At 42.4% G+C, this 26,794-nt stretch overlaps 1 protein-coding gene across 1 annotated transcript in view; it reads left to right on the top strand.

Moving 5' to 3' along the window:
* LOC111951745 (calcium-activated potassium channel subunit alpha-1a) overlaps nt 1-11,220 on the top strand; it is a 176,291-nt gene extending 165,071 nt beyond the window's left edge. The window contains exons 26-28 of the mRNA XM_070434999.1: nt 1,650-1,874; nt 4,635-4,663; nt 5,613-11,220. Of these exons, the coding sequence (XP_070291100.1) occupies nt 1,650-1,874; nt 4,635-4,663; nt 5,613-5,764 (406 nt within the window). The 3' untranslated portion in view covers nt 5,765-11,220. The remainder of the gene's footprint in view (nt 1-1,649; nt 1,875-4,634; nt 4,664-5,612) is intronic.
* The last annotated feature ends 15,574 nt before the right edge of the window (nt 11,221-26,794 follow it).

Genomic DNA, 26,794 nt, shown 5'->3' with positions numbered 1-26,794 from the left:
ATTCAGACCCCTTCACTTTTTCCACATTTTTATACGTTACAGCCTTATTCTAAAATTGATTAAATAAATAYAAATCCTCATCAATCTACACATAATACCACATAGTGATGAAGTGAAAACAGGTTTTTATAACTTTTTGCAAATGTATTAAAAATAAAAACATCTTATTTACATAAGTATTCAGACCCTTTGCTATGAGACTCGAAATTGAGCTCAGGTTCATCCTGTTTCCATTGATCATCCTTGAGATGTTTCTACGACTTGATTGGAGTCCACCTGTGGAAAGGCACACACCTGTCTATATAAGGTCCTACAGTTGGCAGTGCATGTCAGAGCAAAAACCAAGCCATGAGGTCAAAGGAATTGTCTATAGAGCTCCGAGACAGGATTGTGTCGAGGCACAGATRTGGAGAAGGGTACCAAAAAATGTCTGCAGCATTGAAGGTCCCCAAGAACKCAGTGGCCTCCATCATTCTTAAATGGAAGAAGTTTGGAACCACCAAGACTCTTCCTAGAGCTGGCCGCCTGGACAAATCGGGGGAGAAGGGCATTGGTCAGGGAGGTGACAAGAACCCATTGGTCACTCTGACGGAGCTCCAGAGTACCTTTGTGGAGATGGGAGAACCTTCCAGAAGGACAACCATCTCTGCAGCACTCCACCAATCAGGCCTTTATGGTAGAGTGGCCAGACGGAACCCACTCCTCAGTAAAAGGCACATGACAGCCCGCTTGGAATTTGCCAAAAGGCACCTAAAGGACTCTCAAGACCATGAGAAACAAGATTCTCTGGTCTGATGAAATCAAAATTGAACTCTTTGGCCTGAATGCCAAGGGTCACATCTGGAGGAAACCTGCCACCATCCCTACCGTGAAGCATGGTGGTGGCAGCTTCTTGCTGTGGGGATGTTTTTCATCAACAGBGACTGGGAGACTAGTCAGGATTGAGGGAAAGATGAACGGAGCAAAGTACAGAGAGATCCTTAATGAAAACCTGCTCCAGAGCACTCAGGACCTCAGACTGGGGCGAAGGTTCACCTTCCAACAGGAAAACAACTCTAAGCACACAGCCAAGACAACGCAGGAGTGGCTTCGGGACGAGTCTCTGAATGTCCTTGAGTGCCCCAGCCAGAGCCTGGACTTGAACCCGATCGAACATCTCTGGAGAGACCTGAAAATATKTGTGCAGCGACACTCCCCATCCAACCTGACAGAGCTTGAGAYGATCTTCAGAGAAGAATGGGAGAAACTCCCCAAATACAGGTGTGCCGAGCTTGTAGTGTCATACCCAAGAAGACTCGAGGCTGTAATCGCTAAATATGCAAAAAAWATATAAAATAATGTTTTTTCTTTGSCATTATGAGGTATTGTGTGTAGATTGATGAGGAAACGGATCGATGTAATCCATTTTAGAACAAGGCTGTAACGTAACAAAATGTGGAAAAAGTCAAGGTATCTGAGTACTTTCTGAATGCACTGTACCATGGCCAAGGGCTGTATTCAGGCACTCTGCATTACGTTGAGCCTAAGAACAGCCCTTAGCCGTGGTATATTGGCCATATACCCCCCCCCGGGCCTTATTTGCTTAATTATACACTGACTAATCAGTATTGTTCTGTTTTCTACCAACTCCTATCTTTTCCTTTATACAGGTATGTGATCACCAACCCTCCGTATGAGTTTGAGTTGGTCCCCACAGACCTGATCTTCTGTCTGATGCAGTTTGACCACAACGCGGGCCAGTCTCGGACCAGCCTTTCCCACAGCTCCCACTCCTCCCATTCCTCCAGCAAAAAGAGCTCGTCCGTCCACTCCATCCCCACCACCAACCGGCAGAACCGCAGCAGCAAGGCTCGGGAGGCTGGCCACAAACAGAAGTAGGTGGAGGAGGTGTGTGTGTGTGTGTGTTTTTTTTTTCTCTTTCTCAATCTAAGTTTCCTGTGGGAGTTGTGGCCAAAAGGAGAGTGTGTGTGTCACTGTTTGGGTCGGTTATCTCTGTCTGTATGTTTATTTGGGTTTTGTTTCTGAGATTGTGTGCTCAATGTCAACATCATGTTTGTGCAATGTTTGCTCCCTAACCATCAGCATGTGGTCCTTGCTCTGACATCTCCGCCTCCATAGCTACTGTACCATGATCTAATCAATGGAACTAAGGGGAAACGTTGATATGCATTGCTTTCACCGACAAACTGTCTTAAAAATTTCCTTCGACCTCATTGAACCTGTATTTAAGCATTATTTTAAGAACGCAAAATATCACAGAAAGATGATAAGGAACATAGGTCTTTCTAGAACAATAATATGTTGTCTTTGTACCAGGCCGGTGACGGGCATGGCAGGCATTTTGTCTCGATAAGACACAGTACAGTGCATTTGGGAAAGTATTCAGACCCCTTAAACTTTTTCCACATTTTGTTACGTTACAGCCTTATTCTAAAATTAATTTAAAAAAAAATCCCCCTCATCAATCTACACACACTACCCCATAATGACAAACCAAAAACTGGTTGTTTAGACATTTTTGCTCATTTCTAAAAAAATACAAAACTGAAATATTACATTTACATACTTATTCAGACCCTTTACCAACCCTTTACAAACCAAAAACTGGTTGATTAGACATTTTTGCTCATTTAAAAAAAAATACAAAACTGAAATATTACATTTACATACTTATTCAGACCCTTTACTCAATACTTTGTTGAAGCACCTTTGGCAGCAATTACAGCCTTGAGTCTTCTTGGGTATTTGGGGAGTTTCTCCCATTCTTCTCTGTAGATCCTCTCAAGCTCTGTTAGGTTGGATGGGGAGTGTTGCTGCACAGCTATTTTCAGGTCTCTCCAGAGATGTTCGATTGGGTTCAAGTCCGGGCTCTGGCTGGGCCACTCAAGGACATTCAGAGACTTGTCCCGAAGCCACCCCTGCGTTGTCTTGGCTGTGTGCTTAGGGTCATTGTTCTGTTGGAAGGTGAACCTTTTTCCCCAGTCTGAGGTCCTGAGCGCTCTGGAGCAGGTTTTCATCAAGGATCTCTCTGTACTTTGCTCCGTTCATCTTTCCCTCGATCCTGACTAGTCTCCCAGTCTCCCAGTTCGTGCTGCTGAAAAACATCCCAACAGCATGATGCTGCCACCACCATGCTTCACCATAGGGATGGTGCCAGGTTTCCTCCAGACATGACGCTTGGCATTCAGGCAAAGAGTTCAATCTTGGTTTCATCAGACCATAGAATCTTGTTTTTGATGGTCTGAGAGTCCTTTAGGTGCCTTTTACTGAGGAGTGGCTTCCGTCTGGCCAGGAAGAGTCTTAGTTGTTCCAAACTTCTTCCTTTTAAGAATGATGGAGGCCACTGCGTTCTTGGACCTTCAATGCTCAGAAATGTTTTGGTATCCTTCCCCATATCTGTGCCTCGACACAGTCCTGTCTCTGAGCTCTACGGACAATTCCTTCGACCTCATGGCTTGGTTTTTGCTCTGACATCCATTGCCAACTGTGGGACCTTATATAGACAAGTGTGTTCTTTTCCAAATCATGTCCAGTCAATTGAATTTATCACATGTGGACTCCAGTCAAGTTTGAGTCTCATAGCAAAGGTTTTGAATACTTATGTAAATAAGGTATTTCTGTTATTAATATTTAATACATTTGCAAAAAATGATAAAAACCTGTTTTCGCTTTGTCATTATGGAATATTATGTGTAGATTGAGGATTTGATTTGATTCATTTTAGAATAAGGCTGTAACGTAACAAAATGTGGAAAYGTGAAGAGGTCTGAATACTTTCAGAATGCACTGTACAGTATGTTTTTAATTTGACTCATATTGGTATAGCCTGCTTATTTGTTAGTATACGTACCAACAGCATGCCATGGTTATGGATTGAATGTAACATGATTTACGTAGACTAAACCTTTTACCCAACATGACCACATTTTGACCAGAGAAGCTGGTGTTTCAGATGATTGTCCATGAATGATAAACGTCATTAAACCGTCTGTCGACATCTATCTGGTTATTGTGTCTGTTCTGAGACATGGCATGTCCATGGTCCCACTTCTCCATCTCAAATGCTTATTTTTAGTTCTGTTTWKAATTTTGATGTGTTMTGCATAATATAATATATAATTTAAGTTATATTAAATGATAAGGAAGTAATAATTGTAAAATTACCCAGAMAATTTGATTTTGATGGTAAGAAAAGACATCATGCTACTAAGTACTCCCTAAACAGTGATAGATCATTTATCAATGTCCATTCTTAAGCTTAAAGAGAACAGATCAATTGAAATGTCTTAGTATCATTTTAAATGTCACTTAGCATTTGCCTTCAATGCTTTTCAAACATGGTGTCATCGGGAGGCGAAGTGTAGGTGTTCAGTATCTAGAAACATAAACAGGGCTAAGGGAACATCTGACAAGTAGGGTTGGGGTCAATTTAGGACGTAAACTGAAATAGCATTTTACATTTTGGCAATGAGGCCTTGATTACATTAGAAAATAGTCATAGTTGTCAGTGCTTACATACTGTAGAGTACAGCAAGAGATCCAGTCAGGTCAGTGATTGTGTTTGAGACGTGTTATTTGCCTTGTATAGACTGTAATACCTCACTTACTTAGATGACCTACTTCTCTTTCTGAAGTGCAACAAGGATGAATAGAATGAGCCAAGGTATGCAAGTTAACAATTCTGCATGTCCTACTATTACAATAGCAACCTTTACGTGGGGTTCTGATCATAACTTTGTCCCTGTGGCAATTGTTATGACAAGGGGAGTTTTTATAGTCTTTCTGTTATTTTCCTCTAAGGATAAGTCATCATGCCTCAGTTTAACTTTTGCTTTTGGACAAATGGAAAGCAAAATGGCTGCRGCTGCCTCTGCTCTCTCCCTGTCATGCCCACGACCATCTCTGCATTGGCTCTTCCTGCCTTTCTGTTTTACCTCCTTCACACCCTAATTCACCTGATTACGCTTTTTCTTTGTTTTCTTCTGACAGAGCCTCTATTTTGTATAATTTKCATATTATTTATCATGTTTTTTTGTTTGCTTTATTTCAACTTGAGACAAATWGCATTGTCAGAGGTTTGTGTGTTTGCACATATTCTTTCCTATTGAATGTGATCAGATGTTGTTCAAGTGATAGAAATATGTTGTAATCCYGATTCTGTATAACTCTATCAACTGGAGCCACAGAGAGATAAGGTGTTGCCTATCACACACTATATAATACAAACATGAACTGTAGACATTTGATTACCTAAAGATCATACCTCTCGTAGAGTAGGCTTGAAACCTCCTCAAATGGACATGTTTCAGGCGATAGACATCTTGCTTCACCTCAGGCATAGTTTCAAAACATCAAACACTTGTGCTGTAACACACTTGCCTGAGCACTAAGTTGACTGAAACACACACACACACTTACATTCACACAGACCCACATGCACACACTCCAAAGTTGAAATAACTTTACCTGGAAGGAAATGAAGTACCTGACTTGAAACCTATGATCCCTCATGCTATATAAGGCGGCTACTTAAACTGAGACAGGAATATATGACATGACACCGTATGGATTATTCAACACTAACACTCTGTTTCTGCCCCATCCCTCCGCAGAAAGGAAATGGTTTACAGATGAACCAGAAAATGCCTACCCACGGAACATTCAGATCAAGCCCAGGAGCACTCACATGGCCAACCAAGTCAACCAATACAAATCCACTAGCAGTCTGATACCACCAATCAGAGAAGTTGAAGATGAATGTTGAAAACCAGGCCCCCTTGATGACTCTTGAGAATTCTGGACGCTCTTACGAAAGGAGATAAGAGATGGCGAACAGGGATGATAATGATGATTAWTTGGTCCCCACTCATTCTTCAGATCAAGGGTTTGACATAAATACCACAACTGMAAGGGGCCTCCTATGTGTATACCTGTAATGTTACTTCCATGCTCTTCATGTTTCATTTATAAATCTTCCATAGAGATGTACATAATGACAATCTAATGAGGATTGTACACTCCCTCCCCACTTTTTGAAATTATTTGAAGTTGAAGAGAGAAGATTAAGTACTTCCTGTAATTATTTGCAATAGTTCATCACCTCTTCGTGTGACCAGACTCCATGGCTACTGTATTTTGAGGTTACTACTTGTTGTTGGAGGATGAGCGTCAAGGCAGRTCGCTCATCGTTCACCACATCTCCCAAAGACGCCATTGGGGCTGGCCACTCATACACCGTGTCTGTTTCCGTTCTATTTGCACTAAAACTGATCACGTTATTTTGCAACACGTCTACGGGAAACATTGACATCTCCCCAAAACAACACCCATCACAGAAATGTCAACCTTTTGGTTGTCGATTCACTGAACGAGAGAACGGCTGCTTGTCATTTGAAGAGGTGTACAGCTGTACTGTGTACAGATCCATTACATCACTGCTTAGGGTATGCTACTGTATGTCGACATGCTGTTGAGTAATCATCTGAATGAATGCATTCAAGTCCTGTAGAATGAGATCATATTGTAAATCAGTTGTCTTGAGACTCAGAYTACTGTAATAGATAGTTCTGGGATAAGCTGGTTGACCGTATATAGCTACACTGTACCTACATCTGTTCTGGTGATATCACAATGGCTATGGATCATAATGATGTCTTTGACCGTGTTTGAAGCTCCTATCATCGCATGGTGCCTGAGCCCTTTTATAACAATACAGAGCAGATGATCAACTTAACCTGAAAACATGAAAGGGACGAAGGACAATCTTGTCCTATCCCTTATGTGTAAACATGAAAGGGGTGAATGGACAACTTTGTCTCGTCCCTTGTGAACACGTTAATTGAGTGAAAGGACAGCCTTGTACACATCTTGCATATGGCACGTGTGTACTGTACGTGGCAGCAATGTGTCCCCTCAATAAAAACATTGGTGGTACATCTGAGTTAAATGCACTAATTAGTGTTGTCATCTCTCCATCCGTGTGTATGTGATGGTGGTTCAGCCTCTGAGSGAGCAGCATGTGGGATCAATGCTTCAAACATGAAAGACGTATCGGAACTAGCTCTGTCTGGGGGTTGCCGATCAACTAATGAACTAAGCAAACACGTTTCTATGCTCACCATCATGCCCAGTCACATCACCGGTAATACAACATCTATGATTGAGCTGTATAAATGTGAACAAACATTAGCTGTGTGCCCTAAAAATGTAAGGGAAGCAATTAAGCCCAAACCTATTTAAGAACAGAAGAATAAGCATATCATTTCAATATTTTTTTGTCTGTTGAGAAATTTGGAGAAACAATGCCACATATTGCGTAAAATGGGCATCAGTGGGTCCTCCTTTGACCAGAGCCACCACTGCCTGGCACAGGGTTGGTAACAGAGGCAGCAAAGAGCTTGGATGTTCTCCGCTGCCAATCCTGATGTCATCATGACACCTCTAAACACTATGTTGGTAAACATTAAGGGAAAAGCTCATTCATAGTTTTGCCACTGATGACYATTCTCCGCTGGAGAATACTGCCTGTGTTCTTCATGTCATTCTGGTCCAGGCGCAAGACAGTGCGTGTTAAAAATGGAACATTTCTATTTTGTTTTTGATCCAGAGCAACCCAGACAGAGCTGCAGCCTTGGGGAGGAGAGGGTATGGTGTCACAGATGAACCAACTAAAAACTTAACCTAGATACTTTAAACATACAAATATGATTATTTTATATTCATATGAGCGTACTTATTTTTACACATGACGTAGTGAGAAACARTTTGTGAAAGCAATCCATTATTATTATTAGGCCTATAATTACATCAGATTATTTTATTTCTAAATTAATCACTGTATTTAACATAATCATACCAAAATGATTCATATCAATTCTGAAATGCTTATAATTYGAAATGCATCATTGAGGAAGAGTAGAAGTCCCCTCTCTTATCCTTGATAAAGTATAGTGATTAAGGGCGCTATTCAATCCATATCGCAGAAGTTCAACATTACAGTTGGATTGAAATTTAAAGGCAATGTTTCCGCTTTAGCAGAGACTGCATTCACGATAAACGCTGCATATGTCCAGTGGTGGAAAAGTACGTATTGTCATACTTGAGTGAAAGTAAAGATACCTTAATAGAAAATTACTCACGTAAAAGTGAGTCACCCAGTGAAATACTACTTGAGTAAAAGTCTAAAAGTATTTGGTTTTAAATATATATATTTGAAAGTATAAATAATTTCAAATTCCTTATATTAAGCAAACCAGGCAGCATTTTCTTGTTTTTTATTTATTTATGGATAGCCAGTGACACACTCCAAGACTCYAATTTACAAACAATGTATGTAGGTGTTTGTGTTTAGTGAGTCCGCCAAATCAGAGGAATGACCAGGGATGTTCTCTTGATAAGTGTGTGAATTGTTGTCAAAAATATTAATAGTAAAGTGCAGATACCCCAAAAAACTACTTAAGTAGTACTTCAAAGTATTTTTCCTTAATTACACCACTGCATATGTCGGCTCAATCGGAAATTACATGTACATTTCTATCGCACAAGTGATACATTTCTAACGCTTCAGTGATACAGATTGACTAGAGTCCTAAGTCAATATTGTATAACAGATAACATAAATCTAATGAGAGTCCTAAGTCAATATTGTATAACAGATAACATAAATCTAATGAGAGTCCTAAGTCAATATTGTATAACAGATAACATAAATCTAATGAGAGCCCTAAGTCAATATTGTATAAGAGCTAACATAAATCTAATGAGAGCCCGAAGTCAATATTGTATAGGAGATCTAACTCTGAGCTTCTGTCTCAACTGTTGAGTGCTCCTCAAAACGTAAATGGGCTTAGTTGAAGGATCTCTGTAGCTGTATTGATAAACTTTATTGTACTGCTCATTTTCATCTGTAAGCAAATACGAATATTTTTGTCTGAAATAAACAGAAAAGTGACGTAAACAATCACAAACAAACTTGAGTTTCAATGGGTGTAAATAATACCCAGACAGTGAGCCAATCGGAAAAGTGCATGAAGGCCCTATCTGAGGCATTTAGCCATTCGTTCTGTTCTGAGAGTAAAACTGGGTGACCTCTACTATCAATGATTGACCTAAATTAGGTCTCTTAGTAAGGAGAGACACATTGAAGCATTGTTTTGTGGGTGTAGAATGTCATTCTTCATGAACGTGTGTTTCTAACTATGTGACAGATTGTTAGAACATCATCAGGTAYTTTGCATTGAACAGATAGCCATGATATTATAGATAATGTCTTCTAAAGACCTGTCATTCTTGACAAAAAAAGGACATATATTTGTGTCTAAATATGTTGTGTATATTCAGCCATTATATAGATTTTTCTGAAGCAAAATGTCCTCAGCTTTCTGTCTGTCTATTGGGTGTGGTGCGACTGCTCATAAACATTTTGTCCTGGCGTGAACTTCTGAAGCTTTTGTGCTTACATTGTTGTAACACTTTGTAGCAAGTATAATTATTTTCAGAAAATATGTGAGTAAAAATGTATATATAATTGGATTGTTAATAATATACTCACTAGCCTGAAAAACAAGGAATTCATCTTTGACACGGACAATGACTTGATTCATAACACATACTATTGACGAAGGACAAAATGATTGTTTTGTCATAAATGGAAAAAAATGTCAACTTGACTTGAGCAGGTTTAACAGGACCTGGTTATATGAACCATCACAGAGGTGCAGACATATGCTGGTACCAGTTCAGCAAAGCTTATCACAGTACAGAGAGAACATACTTAATTTGTTTTCTTAAAATAGTTTCTTTATCAGGGTTTACATTCCATTGTGTCAGCTCTCGTCATTTATGTCACCATAGTAATATCCATGGATTGTTTGGAACTCATTTGTATTATTTGTTTACAGTTTAATTTTTTTCTTCAGAGGTACTTAAATAAATATCACTTTACTCAAATCAAATGGTACAAATCACAACCTAAACAGATGCATACTTACAGAATAGTCTACCAGTGTATTTCATTATATCTGAATGTTTTTTTATTTTCAATACTTGTACCCACAATTTGTGTGACTGTTTTGACTCAAACTGGAAAAGACACTGGACTGAAATCTGTTCTTACATTAAACTGTATCTCTTTTTGGTACAAATACTCCACAAATCTATGGTACTGCTGTAGACCATATCGTACGTTCGTACACGTCTTTGCAATGTACGCCTCTAAAGTTAGTGTTTTGAAGTGCCATGGAAAGTGTTGTTGAACAAGCATCATTCAGTCATTCACTGACTCACTAACTCAGAATGAGTAGTAGAATGAGTTCATTCTTCTCAGAAAGGGAAGTAAATGTATGTGACTTATACTGGCGTGGAGAACAMCCAAGCCATCAATGCCCCCATGCCAGTATAGTGCCAGGCAGTGCTGTAGGTCAAGAGGGCCCATTTCAAGACCCACTATAGCGAAAAGTGGCATTGAGAAGGAGGGACCATGGGGCAGGGACATGGGGCTCATCAACCCTCAAAGTATCATACATCTGTGTTGGTCGTACTGTCTGTAGCTTAAGGTACCTATCTTGTTGTAAGGCGACTGCAGGGAGAGATGTTAAACCATGTTGTGTGGTAGAAGGTCTGAATGACTGAAGGATGCACAGAGAGCAACATGCCAGGCTGTTTCATGTGCTCTGGAGTGTTTTGTCCGCTTAAGATAGTCAGGACTAGGAAACGTCACACATCACTGTTACAGTATGTTACATATTTTTGTTTATCTATTTTGTTACTGTAAAGGATGGATAAAATAACTTATTTGTTGGAAAATGTACTAGATGTAATAAAATGTATAAAACTATGGGGGGATTTAAGTCTTAACAACACATTGAAATTGCAGGTGGCAATTTTTGTTGATTTTTTTAGGAAAAAAAGAAACTTGCAGTATTTTGGAGGGTGGGCTGCCTATCAGTTCGGGTGGAATTCAGGACATTGCTCTCACACGTCACATATCMGATTCTTTGGCACATGGTCATTGCAGAAATCAGGAGTTTGACATAGCAGTCTACTTAGTTTGGATGGATACATGGAGGATTTGATGGTGCTGGGTAGATCTACCTGACTCTGTCAAATATAATCAGCTGAAAATATACTGTCTTGTACAAAAAGTTTGTACATAAATTGTACATGGTTTCTTTTTGTATTTTCTCAAATTAAAATGGATGTATTTGTGTTCTAAAACTGGAACGTCTCCTCTCATTTCCTTCCAGCATTAGAAAATGTGTATATTCTTTACAGTGATGCACGTTAGCATTAGATGAAAATACACCGTAGTGACAATATACTACGGTACGCACAATCACAAGGTGTTAATATTTAATCATGCATTTTCCCACAAGGGACAATTAAGCAAATATACAGTACATACAATACAAGTTACAATACAAGTTCTGTCCATCGCAGTCTCCCCCAGGATAGTGTCCTATAGGAGCAGACTATCCTACACATATAATTAGAAAATATATTTTATTTATTATGTCTCTGTGATCTTACAGTTTCCTCCTGGACGCTGAATCATGAACGTCAGAAAATATATTATATTCTGTGATGTGTTTCCTCCTGGATGCTGAATCAGACATATCGACACATACACATTAGAAAATATATATTTATTATATCTCTGGGATCCTATACAGGTACAATAAGAGGAAATGGTGGTGGATGACATCTATTACATGGATCCTGTCTTTGACCTTGGCTCTCTGGAGGGAGAGAGGTTGAACTCAAAATGAATGTTTTACATTTTCCTGTAAGCCACCCATCCCGATTCCTGCATGCGGTAGCATCACACAGGCATTAGTCTTGATTTACGTTCTGTGATGTGCTATTACCTGCTCCATCACTTACGCCTGTCAGTCAGMCGGGATCCATGGTGATGGTCAGGAATGGGCCTGAGAACACTTCAGTCTCTTAGCTCCTATATCAACATAGGGATGGAAAATAGTTGAGGAGATTGAATCTCTTTGACGGTAAAAGGTGTTACCATCTCTGATTTATATTACGCTTCATTACTGCTGCATTACTTCAATCACAATGTAGAGAAATAATGTGATTTAGAGATGCTAAAGAAGTGTGTGTGAMTAGGGCTGGTGCTCCTCCTCCTTGACGTCTCTCAGTAGATGTGTGCAATTTCACACTTCAACTTCAAGCAGCAGAATATATGACCCTCCTTGGCATTTGTCCTCATTTCTCTCTAAAATGTGCAAACACTATTACCCTTGGGTTATCTAAAGTGGTGTGGCGATGATTCAATGGCTTCCTGCTGCCTCTGCACTCCCTCAGCCTCACCATCACAACACAACAAGCTGCAGAAAGAAAAACAAGAGACAGAAAGTGAGATGTAGAGTGAGAGAGTGGGGAGAGGGAAAGAAAGAGGAAGATAAATGCATAGAGAAAGAGAGAGGGGGAGAAAGAGAGAGGGGGAGAGAGTGAGGGGGAGAAAGAGAGACTGACAAGGAAGGAGAGGAAGAAGGAGAGAGATGGGTTGGAGATGATGTTAGTAGTTGTGTTGATTTGTAGCCTGATAAGGGTGGCACCCAGGCGGCTGGAATTGATGGCTTGTTAGTGAGGACGGGCCCCTCTGTGAGATGTTTTCAAAATGATTGATTTACAATAAAGTGGCTCCTGGGGTGTGCACGCAGGCAGAACTGATGCAGATCGATCAAGCTGAAATTGATTGATCAGCCATTTAGCTTGGCAGTGTGTACCGAATGAACCCCCCTTCCCCTCCAGCACCTCTTAATAAAACAGAGAAAGAGAGAAACACTAGATACCCCTGGACCTGTCTGCTAGCAACACAACATGAACCAGGCCATATCTGAATAAGCACCATACACTAAGAGGAGCTGGTGTGTAACGTTTATGACCATGTACTTTTTACAACACAAAACATACACACAAACATCCACAACATCACCCCCATCTCCAGCGCCACATCGCTCTCCGCCACATGGCCTCAAACTGCACCGTTTTTTTTCTCTCTGTCGCCCGCGTACTTTCAATATTTCTATAATAAAGCATTTGACCTTTCCATTGTCTTAATGATGGATGATTGGTTGATTTCCAGTTTTTAAGTATAGGCTTTTTCAATATGATTGAGGAGAAGAGTATCATCCAACCCATGGGGAATCTCACTGTGTACTGTATTCTGTTATCAACGTGTCCTTCTGTGACTTGGAGATACAGTGCTGGTAAAGACACTGTCTAACCGTACCTGCGCCTCGAAAGGAAAATATAAATAATGCTGACTGTCGTTGTCTTGCATTGGAGTCTTTCATTGTGAGGTAAATAACAAGTCCTGATGTAAGTCGGTTTATACTGTGAAAAAAACACAGCAATTGATGTTGGGCAAAGTAAAGGGCATCTCCACATATGTGATGGTTGACTTTTATGTGAATTCTTGGTAACCTTTTATTCTGATAGGAGCCGATTTAGACTTAGGAAATGTACGCCTTTCCTATGCATGCCTTTCCTATGCACTTCTCYGTATTCAGTTGCATAACTGGCTCTGAAGGTGTGGCTACCTTGCACGCTTTGAATAGAATTCTACATCGTAGAATAATAATGACTTGGTCAATAAAAAAGTGGTCAGATGAAGCAGATGCTAAGCTTCAGGACTGTTTTGCTAGCACAGACTGGAATATGTTCCGKGATTCCTCAGATGGCATTGAGGAGTACACCACATCAGTCACTGGCTTCATCAATAAGTGCATCGATGACGTCGTCCCCACGGTGATCGTACGTACGTACCCCAACCAGAAGCCATGGATAACAGGCAACATCCACACTGAGCTAAAAGCTAAAGCTGCCGCTTTCAAGGAGCGGGACTCTAACCCGGAAGTTTATAAGAAATCCCGCTATGCCCTCTGACAAACTATCTAACAGGCAAATCGAATCGTATTACACCGGCTCCGACACTCGTCGGATGTGGCAGGGCTTGTAAACTATCATAGACTACAAAGGGAAGCACAGCCAAGAGCTACCCAGTGACACGAGCCTACAAGATGAGCTTAATTACTTCTATGCACGCTTCGAGGCAATTAAAACTGAAACATGCATGAGAGCACCAGCTGTTCTGGACGACTGTGTGATCACGCTATCCGTTGCCGATGTGAGTAAGACCTTTAAACAGGTCAACATTCACAAGGCTGCAGGGCCAGATGGATTACCAGGACCTGTACTCCGAGCATGCGCTGACCAACTGGCAAGTGTCTTCACTGATATTTTCAACCTCTCCCTGTCTGAGTCTGTAATACCAACATGTTTCAAGCAGACCTCCATAGTCCCTGTGCCCAAGAACACTTAGGTAACCTGCCTAAATAACTACTGACCCATAGCACTCACATCTGTAGCCATGAAGTGCTTTAAAAGGTTGGTCATGACTCACATCAACACCATTTTTTTAAATAAATTTGATTTCACCTGGATGAGCATTTTCTTGTTTGCTTATAGCCTTATACAGCTGGTTGAGTCMGGTCTTAGTGTCAGCATCAATTTGTGGTGGTAAATAGACGTCTACAAATAATATAGATGAAAACTCTCTTGGTTGATAGTGTGGTCTACAGCTTATCACAAGGTACTCTACCTTTTCGGTCATAAGACATGGTAGRAGCAACATTACTGTATGTTCATAATAAGTAAAAAAAAATAAAAAAAAATAAAAACAATTACAAACAATTTGAAAAAACGAACAAAATATCACAGTTGGTTAGGAACACGTAAAACGGCGGCAACATTCTGTTCCGCGTTCATGGTTTCCTCGCGCGTAAAGGTGATGATGGAAATATGAGGGAATTAAGGCAAGGTCAGAATACGGCGTATCTGTAGACACACCTGCTCCACACCTTCATGTATTCCATCTCCACCCCAAACAAATAGCTGGTGAATAGCAGGCTATTCTCATGCTTAACTTCAAGGTCAGAACACACGTAGAGAGAAAGGTGCATCAAAGGGAATTCCATTCCATTTACGCATGCTTAACTATGGTTGGAATTCCCCCCATAATGCCCTATAGATGAATTTATAGTATTTTGAGTATACCTAAATATGGCAACAAACATAATGTATATTTGGTCACTCAGTCCTCTAGTTAACATATGATGGGAGAGGGGCTCCATAGTCTCACCGTGGCGTATAGTCAGACAGTGGCCCTATCATTTTGCTTATTAAAAATATACAGCCAGTCACAGCAACCGTCACCACAAGAGAGGCTGCCAATAATATTTACCGTCTGTCGATGGATGGCATGGTCTATCCAGGAGACACCAGGGGGCGTCTGGGATTGGTCTGACTGGACTCGACAGCACCATGAACCTCGAGCTCCTGGCAAATSAACCTCACAGGAACGACGAGTGTCTTCTGGAGGATGCCTGAGGCCTGTAGCTAGGAACCAGGAGATGAAGCTAGCTAGCGCTGGATGTCTGTAGGCCCTAATACAAGCAAGGTTCTGTTGATCTAAACACAACACATCTGCTGCCAGATCACGCATCGCCCAAGAAAGCTGTCACGGGGAGCCTGTAAGTTGCGCTTTGAACTCACATCAAGCATGAGAGCGATATCAAAAGGAGAATGCCCTCAAAACAGCCGTCTTCTGAGACTTAAAAAGCAATGCGTAGGTAGGCCCTAGTTTAAAAAAAWWAAAAAWMWWWTTCTTGGCTGCTGTCGTGAATAAACAGCTTTTGAGAAGTCATTATGGGCCATTTGGTAAATCAATACAGTGTAAAATCTAAAATAATTTTCATGATGAACTGCTAGCAAGCTAGGAGTATTGAGCTGGGTTCAGTCTATCCATGTTGTGATGGCTGTAATGATTGGGATGGCTGTAATGATWGGGATGGCTGTAATGATAGGATTTCCATGACAGTGATGTGAGGCATGTTGTGACAAATTACTGCCTTTCTCTTTGACCTCGCTGGATATCAAGCTGGGGTGTTGTACACATGAGACACACACACCTCTGGTCACACAGCGTCTGCCCCAGAGAAAGAGAGCCAGAGTGAGTGAGAGAGAGAGAGAGAAAATCAGAGGAAAAGGTAAATACAGAGAGGAGGACAGAGAAACAGACATACAAAGAAGATCCAGCTCAGCCGTGTGTGTTAGCGGTTTCCATGACGATGTGGCGTACCCCGTGCATCATCAGCGCAATGGCAGATAATTATACAGTGATTCTTTACCAAAATAACAAGGTCATTACAGAGCCTTGTCAAATCAATGCTGAGAGTGTCCGTACTGATTAAGCCATTCCCTCTTAGCTCTGACACTGTGTCAATAGCATCCAGCCAGGCAGGCAGAGAGAGAGGGGGGTTTGGAAGATTGAGAGAGAGAGAGCGCGCGAGAGAGAGAGAGCGAGAGTGGTGTGTGTGTGTGTGTGTGTGTGTGTGTGTGTGTGTGTGGTGTGTGTGTGTGTGTGTGTGTGTGTGTGTGTGTGGTGTGTGTGTGTGGTGTGTGTGTTGGTGTGTGTGTGTGTGTGTGTGTGTGTGTGTGTGTGTGTGTGTGTGTGTGTGTGTGTGGTGTGTGTGTGTGTGTGGTGTGTGTTGTGTGTGTGTGTGTGTGTGTGTGTGCGCCCCCCCCACCACCAGCTCAGATGATTGGAGTGCCAATAGCCATCAGTCAGGGAGGTTGGTTGGACTAATGATTCCCCGTGCTGTCTATTACAAATACATGACAACTCAATCCTGCTCACGGAAACACAGAGACGTGAGGGAGAGAGAGAGAAAAGAAAAAGAGACCTTGTTGCAGCTTCATTTGAGGCTGTATTAAATTGGCGAGAGCAGCTAATCTTTACCTGGGTTGATTAAAATTATTAWAGGAGAACAATAAAGGAACAGGGGAAGGGGAGTTTTCTCTTTCTTCCAATGCCATTTATAATTTGTTTAGTTCTTTTCCTCCTGTTCCCCGAAGAAAGTTAATGGATCTCTCTTTTTTTTCATAATGCTGTTACTCTGGCTAACTTTTCTATGTATCCCTTGTTTATCCCTTATCCTTGTTTCTGCCAGTCAGTGTTCAGGATAATCCCTCTGGCTAGTGTTAGGGTTGTGTTAATAATTTGATACAACTCAAATACATGTATCTAACTCAAAAGCATATGTTTACACAACTCTCAAATGAATCAATCTGTTTTCCTAATAAAACTCGAAATAATAATATGATTCAACTCGAAATAATAATTTGATACAACTCGAAAWAATGCTTAAAATAATACATTTACTAACTCGAAATGTTTACCCAATTTAATTTAATCAATATGTGTACCGTACTTAAAATAAGAACCTTATCCAAATCAAAATAGCACATCCTGGCTCAATGAACAAAATAACAAGMTTACCCATCTGAAATTAATCAGTTTACCTAAATCATAAGAACTTTWTCTGACTCAAAATAACAATTGTATCCAATTCAAAATAATCCTGGTTCAATGGACATCCTGGCTCAACCCTAYCCCTAGTGTCAACCCTCACCCCTTACCTCAGCCTGAACCCTAAACCTGACTTATTGACTATACAGCATAATTCACCATACCTTTACAACTCTTTCACTTCCTGAATACAACTTTCTCTTAATCATGTAATGGTGCATTAGTGGGAACTGAATTGTCTCAAATTTACCCTCTGCACTCTCTCTGCCTGCATGATCTGTGATCAACTGCCTAATCAATATGTTTCAAAAGATGGTCGAGGTTAGGCTTATCAGCCCGCCTGTGAAACAGAATATGTAATACCCAAATGTTATGGTTCACGGTTAAACAACCAATAAAGATTTAGCTTAATGACATTCACACCAGCTGCTGTAAATACAGATCAATAATTTGTGCTATTAATATTAACAATAATACTTTTTAATTTGTAGAGCGCATTTCCCACGCTCAATGTGCATAAGGTAGAAAACAAAATGAGAATGAATAGCGGTATTTAGTGCAGGGACGTACAGTATGTGTGGTTTTCAAAATGTGTGTTTCTAAATCCCCAAAATTGTGTTTTAAAACCCCCAAAATGATTTTAAAATGCCAAYAGGTTTGTTTATAAATCCAAAAACMAATTTTGAAACCCCAAAAACCGAGTTTAGAAAATAGAGTTAAGACCTTGAAAGTGTTAAAGTGCCTGTGATTCTTTCAAAGAATGCAAATCATTTCCAGCTCACACAAACCTCATTATGGTCAACCAATCACTATTTCTAAACTGTATTAGCACCTGTGTCTTGATTTAATAATAAACTCACAGGTCAGTTTATTAGGTACATCCATCTAGTACCTGGTCYGACCCCCTTTTGCCTCCAGAACAGCTTGAATCCTACAGGGCATTCTTCAAGGTGTCGTTCCACAGGGAGGTTGGTCCATGCTGACGCAATGACATCACACAGTTGCTGCAGCTTGGACGGCGGTACATTCATGTTGTGAACAGCCRGTTCCATCTCATCCCAAATATGCTCCATTGAGTTGAGGTCTGAGGACTGCGTAGGCCGCTCAAGCAAGTAAACTGAACTAGCTGTCACATTCCAGGCAATGTTTTCCACTCCTCAATTGTTTAGTGTTGGTGATCGTGTGCCCAATGGAGCTTCTTCTTCTAGTTTTTAGCTGATAAGAGGGGTACCCAGTGTGGTCGTCTGCTGCAATAGCCCGTCCATGACAAGGATCAATGAGATGTGTGTTCCGAGATGCCGTTCTGCACACCAAATCAAATCAAATCAAATTGTATTTGTCACATACACATGGTTAGCAGATGTTAATGCGAGTGTAGCGAAATGCTTGTGCTTCTAGTTCCGACAATGCAGTAATAACCAACGAGTACTCTAACCTAACAATTCCACAACAACTTCCTTAAACACACAAGTGTAAAGGGATGAAGAATATGTACATAAAAATATATGAATGAGTGATGGTACAGAACGGCAAAGGCAAGGTGCAGTAGATGGTATAGAGTACAGTATATACATATGAGATGAGTAATGTAGGGTATGTAAACATATAAAAGTGGCATTGTTTAAAGTGGCTAGTGATACATGTATTACATAAAGATGGCAAGATGCAGTAGATGGTATAGAGTACAGTATATACATATGAGATGAGTAATGTAGGGTATGTAAACATTATATTAAGTGGCATTGTTTAAAGTGGCTAGTGAAACATTTTTTACATACATTTTTCCATTATTAAAGTGGCTGGAGTTGAGTCAGTATGTTGGCAGCAGCCACTCAATGTTAGTGGTGGCTGTTTAACAGTCTGATGGCCTTGAGATCGAAGCTGTTTTTCAGTCTCTCGGTCCCTGCTTTGATGCACCTGTACTGACCTCGCCTTCTGGATGATAGTGGGGTGAACAGGCAGTGGCTCGGGTGGTTGTTGTCCTTGATGATCTTTATGGCCTTCCTGTGACATCGGGTGGTGTAGGTGTCCTGGAGGGCAGGTAGTTTGCCCCCGGTGATGCATTGTGCAGACCTCACTACCCTCTGGAGAGCCTTACGGTTGTAGGCGGAGCAGTTGCCGTACCAGGCGGTGATACAGCCCGACAGGATGCTCTCGATTGGGCATCTGTAAAAGTTTGTGAGTGCTTTTGGTGACAAGCCAAATTTCTTCAGCCTCCTGAGGTTGAAGAGGCGCTGTTGTGCCTTCTTCACCACGCTGTCTATGTGGGCGGACCATTTCAGTTTGTCCGTGATGTGTACGCAGAGGAACTTAAAACTTTCCACCTCCACTACTGTCCCGTTGATGTGGATAGGGGGGTGCTCCCTCTGCTGTTTCCTGAAGTCCACGATCATCTCCTTTGTTTTGTTGACGTTGAGTGTGAGGTTATTTTCCTGACACCACACTCCGAGGGCCCTCACCTCCTCCCTGTAGGCCGTCTCGTCGTTGTTGGTAATCAAGCCTACCACTGTAGTGTCGTCTGCAAACTTGATGATTGAGTTGGAGGCGAACAGGGAGTACAGGAGAGGGCTCAGAACGCACCCTTGTGGGGCCCCAGTGTTGAGGATCAGTGGGGTGGAGATGTTGTTACCTACCCTTACCACCTGGGGGCGGCCCGTCAGGATGTCCAGTACCCAGTTGCACAGGGCGGGGTCGAGACCCAGGGTTTGGAGGGACTATGGTGTTAAATGCTGAGCTGTAGTCGATGAACAGCATTCTCACATAGGTATTCCTCTTGTCCAGATGGGTTAGGGCAGTGTGCAGTGTGGTTGCGATTGTGTCGTCTGTGGACCTATTGGGGCGGTAAGCAAATTGGAGTGGGTCTAGGGTGTCAGGTAGGGTGGAGGTGATATGGTCCTTGACTAGTCTCTCAAAGCACTTCATGATGACGGAAGTGAGTGCTACGGGGTGGTAGTCCTTTAGCTCAGTTACCTTAGCTTTCTTGGGAACAGGAACAATGGTGGGCTTCTTGAAGGATAAGGGAACAGCAGTCTGGGATAAGGATTGATTGAATATGTCCATAAACACACCAGCCAGCTGGTCTGCGCATGCTCTGAGGACGCYGCTGGGGATGCCGTCTGGGCCTGCAGCCTTGCGAGGGTTAACACGTTTAAATGTTTTACTCACGTCGGCTGCAGTGAAGGAGAGTCCGCAGGTGTTGGTAGCGGCCGTGTCAGTGGCACTGGGAGCAAGACATCCTGGTCCGCAACGGGGCTAGTTTTCTTTTTGTAATCCGTGATTGACTGTAGACCCTGCCACATACCTSTTGTGTCTGAGCCGTTGAATTGCGACTCTACTTTMTCTCTATACTGACGCTTAGCTTGTTTGATTGRCTTGCGGAGTGAATAGCTACACTGTTTGTATTCGGTCCTGTTTCCGGCCACTGTTGTACTGCGCCTTTATTTMTTGGTTTGTGGCCCGCCTGTTAGCTTGAACAATTCTTGCCATTCTCTTTCGACCTCTCATCAACAYGCTGTTTTCACCCACAGGACTGCCGCTGACTGGATGTTTTTTGTTTGTCTCACCATTCCCTGTAAACCCTAAACACTGTCGTGAGTGAAAGGTCCTGGAGGGTGGCCATTTCTGAGATACTGGATCCGGCGCGCCTGGCACCAACAATCATACCCCGCTCAAAGTCACTTGTTTTACCCATTCTAACGTTCAACCGAACAGTATCTGAATGCCTCGATGCCTGRCTGCCTTTGAATAGCAAGCCACGGACGCATGAATCACTGTCTGAATGGAGCAATCCTTTTTTTTGTGAACGGGGTGGTGTACCTAATAAACTGGCCAGTGATTGTATTTTTCTCTTATGTAGCAAGCTTGATTGAAACAGAACATGCAATTTGTGGACAAAATGTGTGAGCCGTATATGTGTCTCTGACTCTCTGCCTAACTGCACAAAGTCATTCATTATATCGAGCTGTGAAAATGCAATTTCCTTCCCATATAATACAGCCTGGAGCGGATCTGTAATGTCTTCTCACAATGCTCTGGCTTCACATTCATTTAGGATATTTACAAAAAGCTAAATTGCCACTTGAAAAACATTCAGGTCGAAGATAAATAAAAAGGCAATATGGTACATCCAATCATTATCCACAGAGGTAGGACAAAACATACATTAAGAAGCCATAGGAAGCCTTAAATAGCAGTTTACCTTCAGAGTATTCATGATTCAAGGATTTCATTTGTGGTGAACAATTCCCCAAGGGATCATTCCCAGCTCTTCCAGAGATCTCCATGTCTTTTAACATGGCTTGTATGAGAAAGGCGGCCAGCACTAGCAAATAAAGTATTACTTCAATGTATTATCAGTAGTCACAATGGACATGTTTCAGCAACAAACCAAACCAACCTAGTACAACACAACCTAAACCAACCTAGTACAACACAACACAAACCAACCTAGTTACAACACAACACAACCTACCAACCTAGTACAACCAACCTAAACCAACCTAGTACAAACACAAACTAAACCAACCTAGTACAACACAACCACAACCTAAACCAACCTAGTACAACACAACACAACCTAAACCAACCTAGTACAACCACAACACAACCAACCTAGTACAACACAACACAACCTAAACCAACCTAGTACAACACAACCTAAACCAACCTAGTAACAACACAACCTAAACCAACCTAGTAACAACACAACACAAACCAAACCAATCTAGTACAATACAACACAACCAACCAACCTAGTCAACACAACCTAAACCAATCTGTACAATACAACCCAACCTAACCAACCTAGTCAACACACACAACACAAACCAACCTAATACAACACAACACAACCTAAACCAATCTAGTACAACACAACAACAAAGCAACAAAACTCCACACTACTCCAGTCAGACAGACAGACAGACGGACAATCAAACACCACAGTCAGACAGACACCACACCAGGCCATAGTACCATAGCGTCAATGCTGTGTGTATTCATATGTGGAATGTTTACAGTCCACAGACATTTAGAAACGTGACATATGCTCTTTACTGTCAATGTGCATACAGTAGACCTCGCACACTGACTGTATGATCATTCGGACCACAAATCCATAGCTATCTGTAGGCACCGGTTTCAACACAGCACAGTATTCAAAGTGCTTTACATTCACAGGTTGCCTCATTATTTCCAGTGTAATATTTTTCTTTATTTGTTCAACTGGCAGTCTGGGTTTTTTCTTATACATGAAGCTTTCATACAGAATTGCCCTACTAGTAAAACCCCCATAGACCCTCTCTCCAGAGAGCATTTCTTGTTCTAGCTCATGTTCATCTCGTCGGTACAAGTCTACCCTCAGGAACCTGTTGGAGAATGTGAGTAAATGCCAATATTTCCAGCATTTTCCTGTGAAATGTTTGATTGTTCAAGTCAAGCATGTGAAATCAATGCCTCTGGCTTGTTTGCTCTAACGTGGAGAAGAACCAAGGCCATAGGGGAAGAACATTAGATGAGGGGGAGAATGTTCAGATAAGGGGAGAACATTCAGATGAGGGGGAGAATGTTCAGATAAGGGGAGAACATTCAGATGAGGGGAGAAATGTTCAGATAAGGGGAGAAATTCAGATGAGGGTGAGAACGTTCAGATGAGGGGAGAACCTTCAGATGAGGGGAGAACATTCAGATGAGGGGAGAATGTTCAGATAAGGGAGAACATTCAGATGAGGGGGAGAATGTTCAATAAGGGGAGAACATTCAGATGAGGGTGAGAACGTTCAGATGAGGGGAGAACCTTCAAGATGAGGGGAGAACATTCAGATGAGGGGGAATGTTCAGATAAGGGGAGAACATTCAGATGAGGGGGAGAATGTTCAGATAAGGGGAGAACATTCAGATGAGGGTGAGAACGTTCAGATGAGGGGAGAACCTTCAGATGAGGGGAGAACATTCAGATGAGAGGAGAACATTCAGATGAGGGGGAGAACATTCAGATGAGGGGAGAAACATTCAGATGAGGGGAGAACGTTCAGATGAGGGGGAGAACATTCAGATGAGGGGAGAACGTTCAGATGAGGGGAGAACATCCAGATGAGGGGAGACGTTCAGATGAGGCGGAGAACATTCAGATGAGGGGAGAACGTTCAGATGAGGGGAGAACATTCAGATGAGGGGGGAGAACGTTCAGATGAGGGGGAGAATGTTCAGATGAGGGGGAGAACATTCAGATGAGGGGGAGAACGTTCAGATGAAGTGGGGGAACATTCAGATGAGGGGGAGAACGTTCAGATGAGGGAGAACATTCAGATGAGGGGAGAACGTTCAGATGAGGGGGGAGAACATTCAGATGAAGGGGAGAACGTTCCGATGAGGCGGAGAACATTCAGATGAGGGGAGAACGTTCAGATGAGGCGGAGAACATTCAGATGAGGGGAGAACATTCAGATGAGGGGGAGAACGTTCAGATCAGGGGGAGAACGTTCAGATGGGGTGAGAATGTTCAGATGAGGCAGAGAACGTTCGAATGAGGGGGAGAACTTTCAGATGAGGGGAGAACGTTCAGATGAGGGGGAGAACATTCAGATGAGGGGAGAACGTTCAGATGAGGCGGAGAACGTTCAGATGAGGGGGGAGAACGTTCAGATGAGGGGGAGACCATTCAGATGAGGGGGAGAACATTCAGATGAGGGGGAGAACGTCAGATGAGGGGAATAACATTCAGATGAGGGGAGAACGTTCAGATGAGGGGGAGAACATTCAGATGAGGGGAGAACATTCAGATGAGGCGGAGAACGTCAGATGAGGGGGATAACATTCAGATGAGGGGAGAACATTCAGATGAGGCGGAGAACGTTCAGATGAGGGGGAGAACGTTCAGATGAGGGGAGAACATTCAGATGAGGGGGAGAACGTTCAGATGAGGGGGAGAACGTTCAGATGAGGGGAGACGCGTTCAGATGAGGGGGAAACGTTCAGTGGGGGGAGAACATTCAGATGAGGGGGAGAACGTTCAGATGAGGGGATAACATTCAGAATAGGGTGAAACGTTCAGATGAGGGGGAAGTTCAGATGAGGGGGAGAACGTTCAGATGAGGGTGAGAACGTTCAGATAAGGCGGAGAACATTCAGATGAGGGGGATAACGTTCAGATGAGGGTGAGAACGTTCAGATGAGGCGGAGAACATTCAGATGAGGGGGAGAACGTTCAGATCAGGGGGAGAACGTTCAGATGAGGGTGAGAACGTTCGAATGAGGCGGAGAACATTCAGATGAGGGGGAGAACGTTCAGATGAGGCGGAGAACATTCAGATGACGGGAGAGCGTTCAGATGAGGGGGAGAAATTCAGATGAGGCAGAGAACATTCAGATGAGACGGAGAAACGTTCAGATGAGGCGGAGAACGTTCAGATGACGAGAAGAACGTTCAGATGAGTGGGAGAACGTTCACGTGATGGGGAGAGAACGTTCAGATGAGTGGGAGAACGTTCAGATGAGGAGAAGAACGTTCAGATGAGTGGGAGAACGTTCACGTGATGGGGAGGAACGTTCAGATGAGGCGGAGAACGTTCAGATGAGGAGAAGAACGTTCAGATGAGTGGGAGAACGTTCACGTGATAGGGAGGAACGTCAGATGAGGGGGAGAACGTTCAGATGAGGGGATAACATTCAGATGAGGGGAGAACGTTCAGATGAGGGGAGAACATTCAGATGAGGGGAGAACTTCAGATGAGGCGGAGAATGTTCAGATGAGGGGGAGAACGTTCAGATGAGGGGAGAAACATTCAGATGAAGGGGGAGAACGTTCAGATGAGGGGGAGGAAGCTTCAGATGAGGGGGAGACCATTCAGATGAGGGGGAGAACGTTCAGAATGAGGGGAGAACATTCAGATGAGGGGGAGACGTTCAGATGAGGGGGAGAACATTCAGATGAGGTGAGAACGTTCAGATGAGGGGAGAACGTTCAGATGAGGGGGAGAACGTTCAGATGAGGGTGAGAACGTTCAGATAAGGCGGAGAACATTCAGATGAGGGGGATAAACGTTCAGATGAGGGTGAGACGTTCAGATGAGGCGGAGAACATTCAGATGAGGGGGAGAACGTTCAGATCAGGGGAGAACGTTCAGATGAGGGTGAGAACGTTCAGTATGAGGCGGAGAACATTAGAATGAGGGGAGAACGTTCAGATGAGCGGAGAACATTCAGATGAGGGGAGAGCGTTCAGATGAGGGGGAGAACATTCAGATGAGGCAGAGAACATTCAGATGAGACGGAGAAGTTCAGATGAAGGCGAGAACGTTCAGATGAGGAGAGAACGTTCAGATGAGTGGGGAGAACGTTCACGTGATGGGAGGAACGTTCAGATGAGTGGGGATAACGTTCAGATGAGAGAGAACGTTCAGATGAGTGGGAGACGTTCACGTGATGGGGAGGAACGTTCAGATGAGGCGGAGAACTGTTAGTGAGGAGAAGAACGTTCAGATGAGTGGGAGAACGTTCACGTGATAGGGAGGACGTTCAGATGAGGGGGAGAACGTTCAGATGAGGAGAAGATGTGCAGATGAGGGGGAGAAACGTTCACGTGATGGGAGGAACGTTCAGATGATGGGGAGGAACGTTCAGATTTTCTTCTCCATGCGAATTGAACATTACTCTTTTCTTCTCTGTGCTAGAAGAAACATGTATTATTTTAATGACACGGATGAAGCATAAATGTTGAAGATTTCAGTTTTTATTAATCTGAGTAATACCTCACTATGTTGTGCTGTTGTTTGTTGTTTATTTCATGCTGTTGATGTTGACATCATGCTGTTGATGTTGTCATCATGCTGTTGATGTTGTCTCATGCTGTTGATGGTGTCATCATGGTTGTCATTGATGTTGTCATCATGCTGTTGTTGTTGTCATCATGCTGTTTGTTGTTTGTCATCATGCTGTTGATGTTGTCATCATGCTGTTGATGTGTCATCATGTTGTCATTGATGTTGTCTATGCTGTTGATGTTGTCTATGTTGTTGTTGTTGTCATCATGCTGTTGGATGTTGTCATCTGCTGTTGATGTTGTCATCATGCTGTTGTGGTGTCATCATGTTGTCATTGATGTTGTATCATGTTGTTGATGTTGACATCAGTTGTTTGATGTTGTCATCAATGCTGGTTGTTGTTGTCATCATGATGTTGATGTTGTCTCATGATGTTGATGTTTGTTGTTGTTCATCAATGTTGTTGTTGTCATCATGGCTGTTGTTGTTGTTCATCATGCTGTTGATGTTGTCATCATCATGATGTTGTTGTTGTCATCATGATTGTGTGTTTATGTTGTTTCAATATGCATGCTGTTGATGTTTGTCATCATGTTGTTGTTGTTGTGTGAGTTGCACATGCGGGTTATGATTTGTCTAGATTATGTTT

This window comes from Salvelinus sp. IW2-2015, linkage group LG25, assembly GCF_002910315.2.
Source record: "Salvelinus sp. IW2-2015 linkage group LG25, ASM291031v2, whole genome shotgun sequence".
NCBI classification, from domain to species: Eukaryota; Metazoa; Chordata; class Actinopteri; order Salmoniformes; family Salmonidae; genus Salvelinus; species Salvelinus sp. IW2-2015.
The sequence above is the reverse complement of the archived record's forward strand: the minus strand, read 5'-3'. Positions and strand labels throughout refer to the sequence as shown.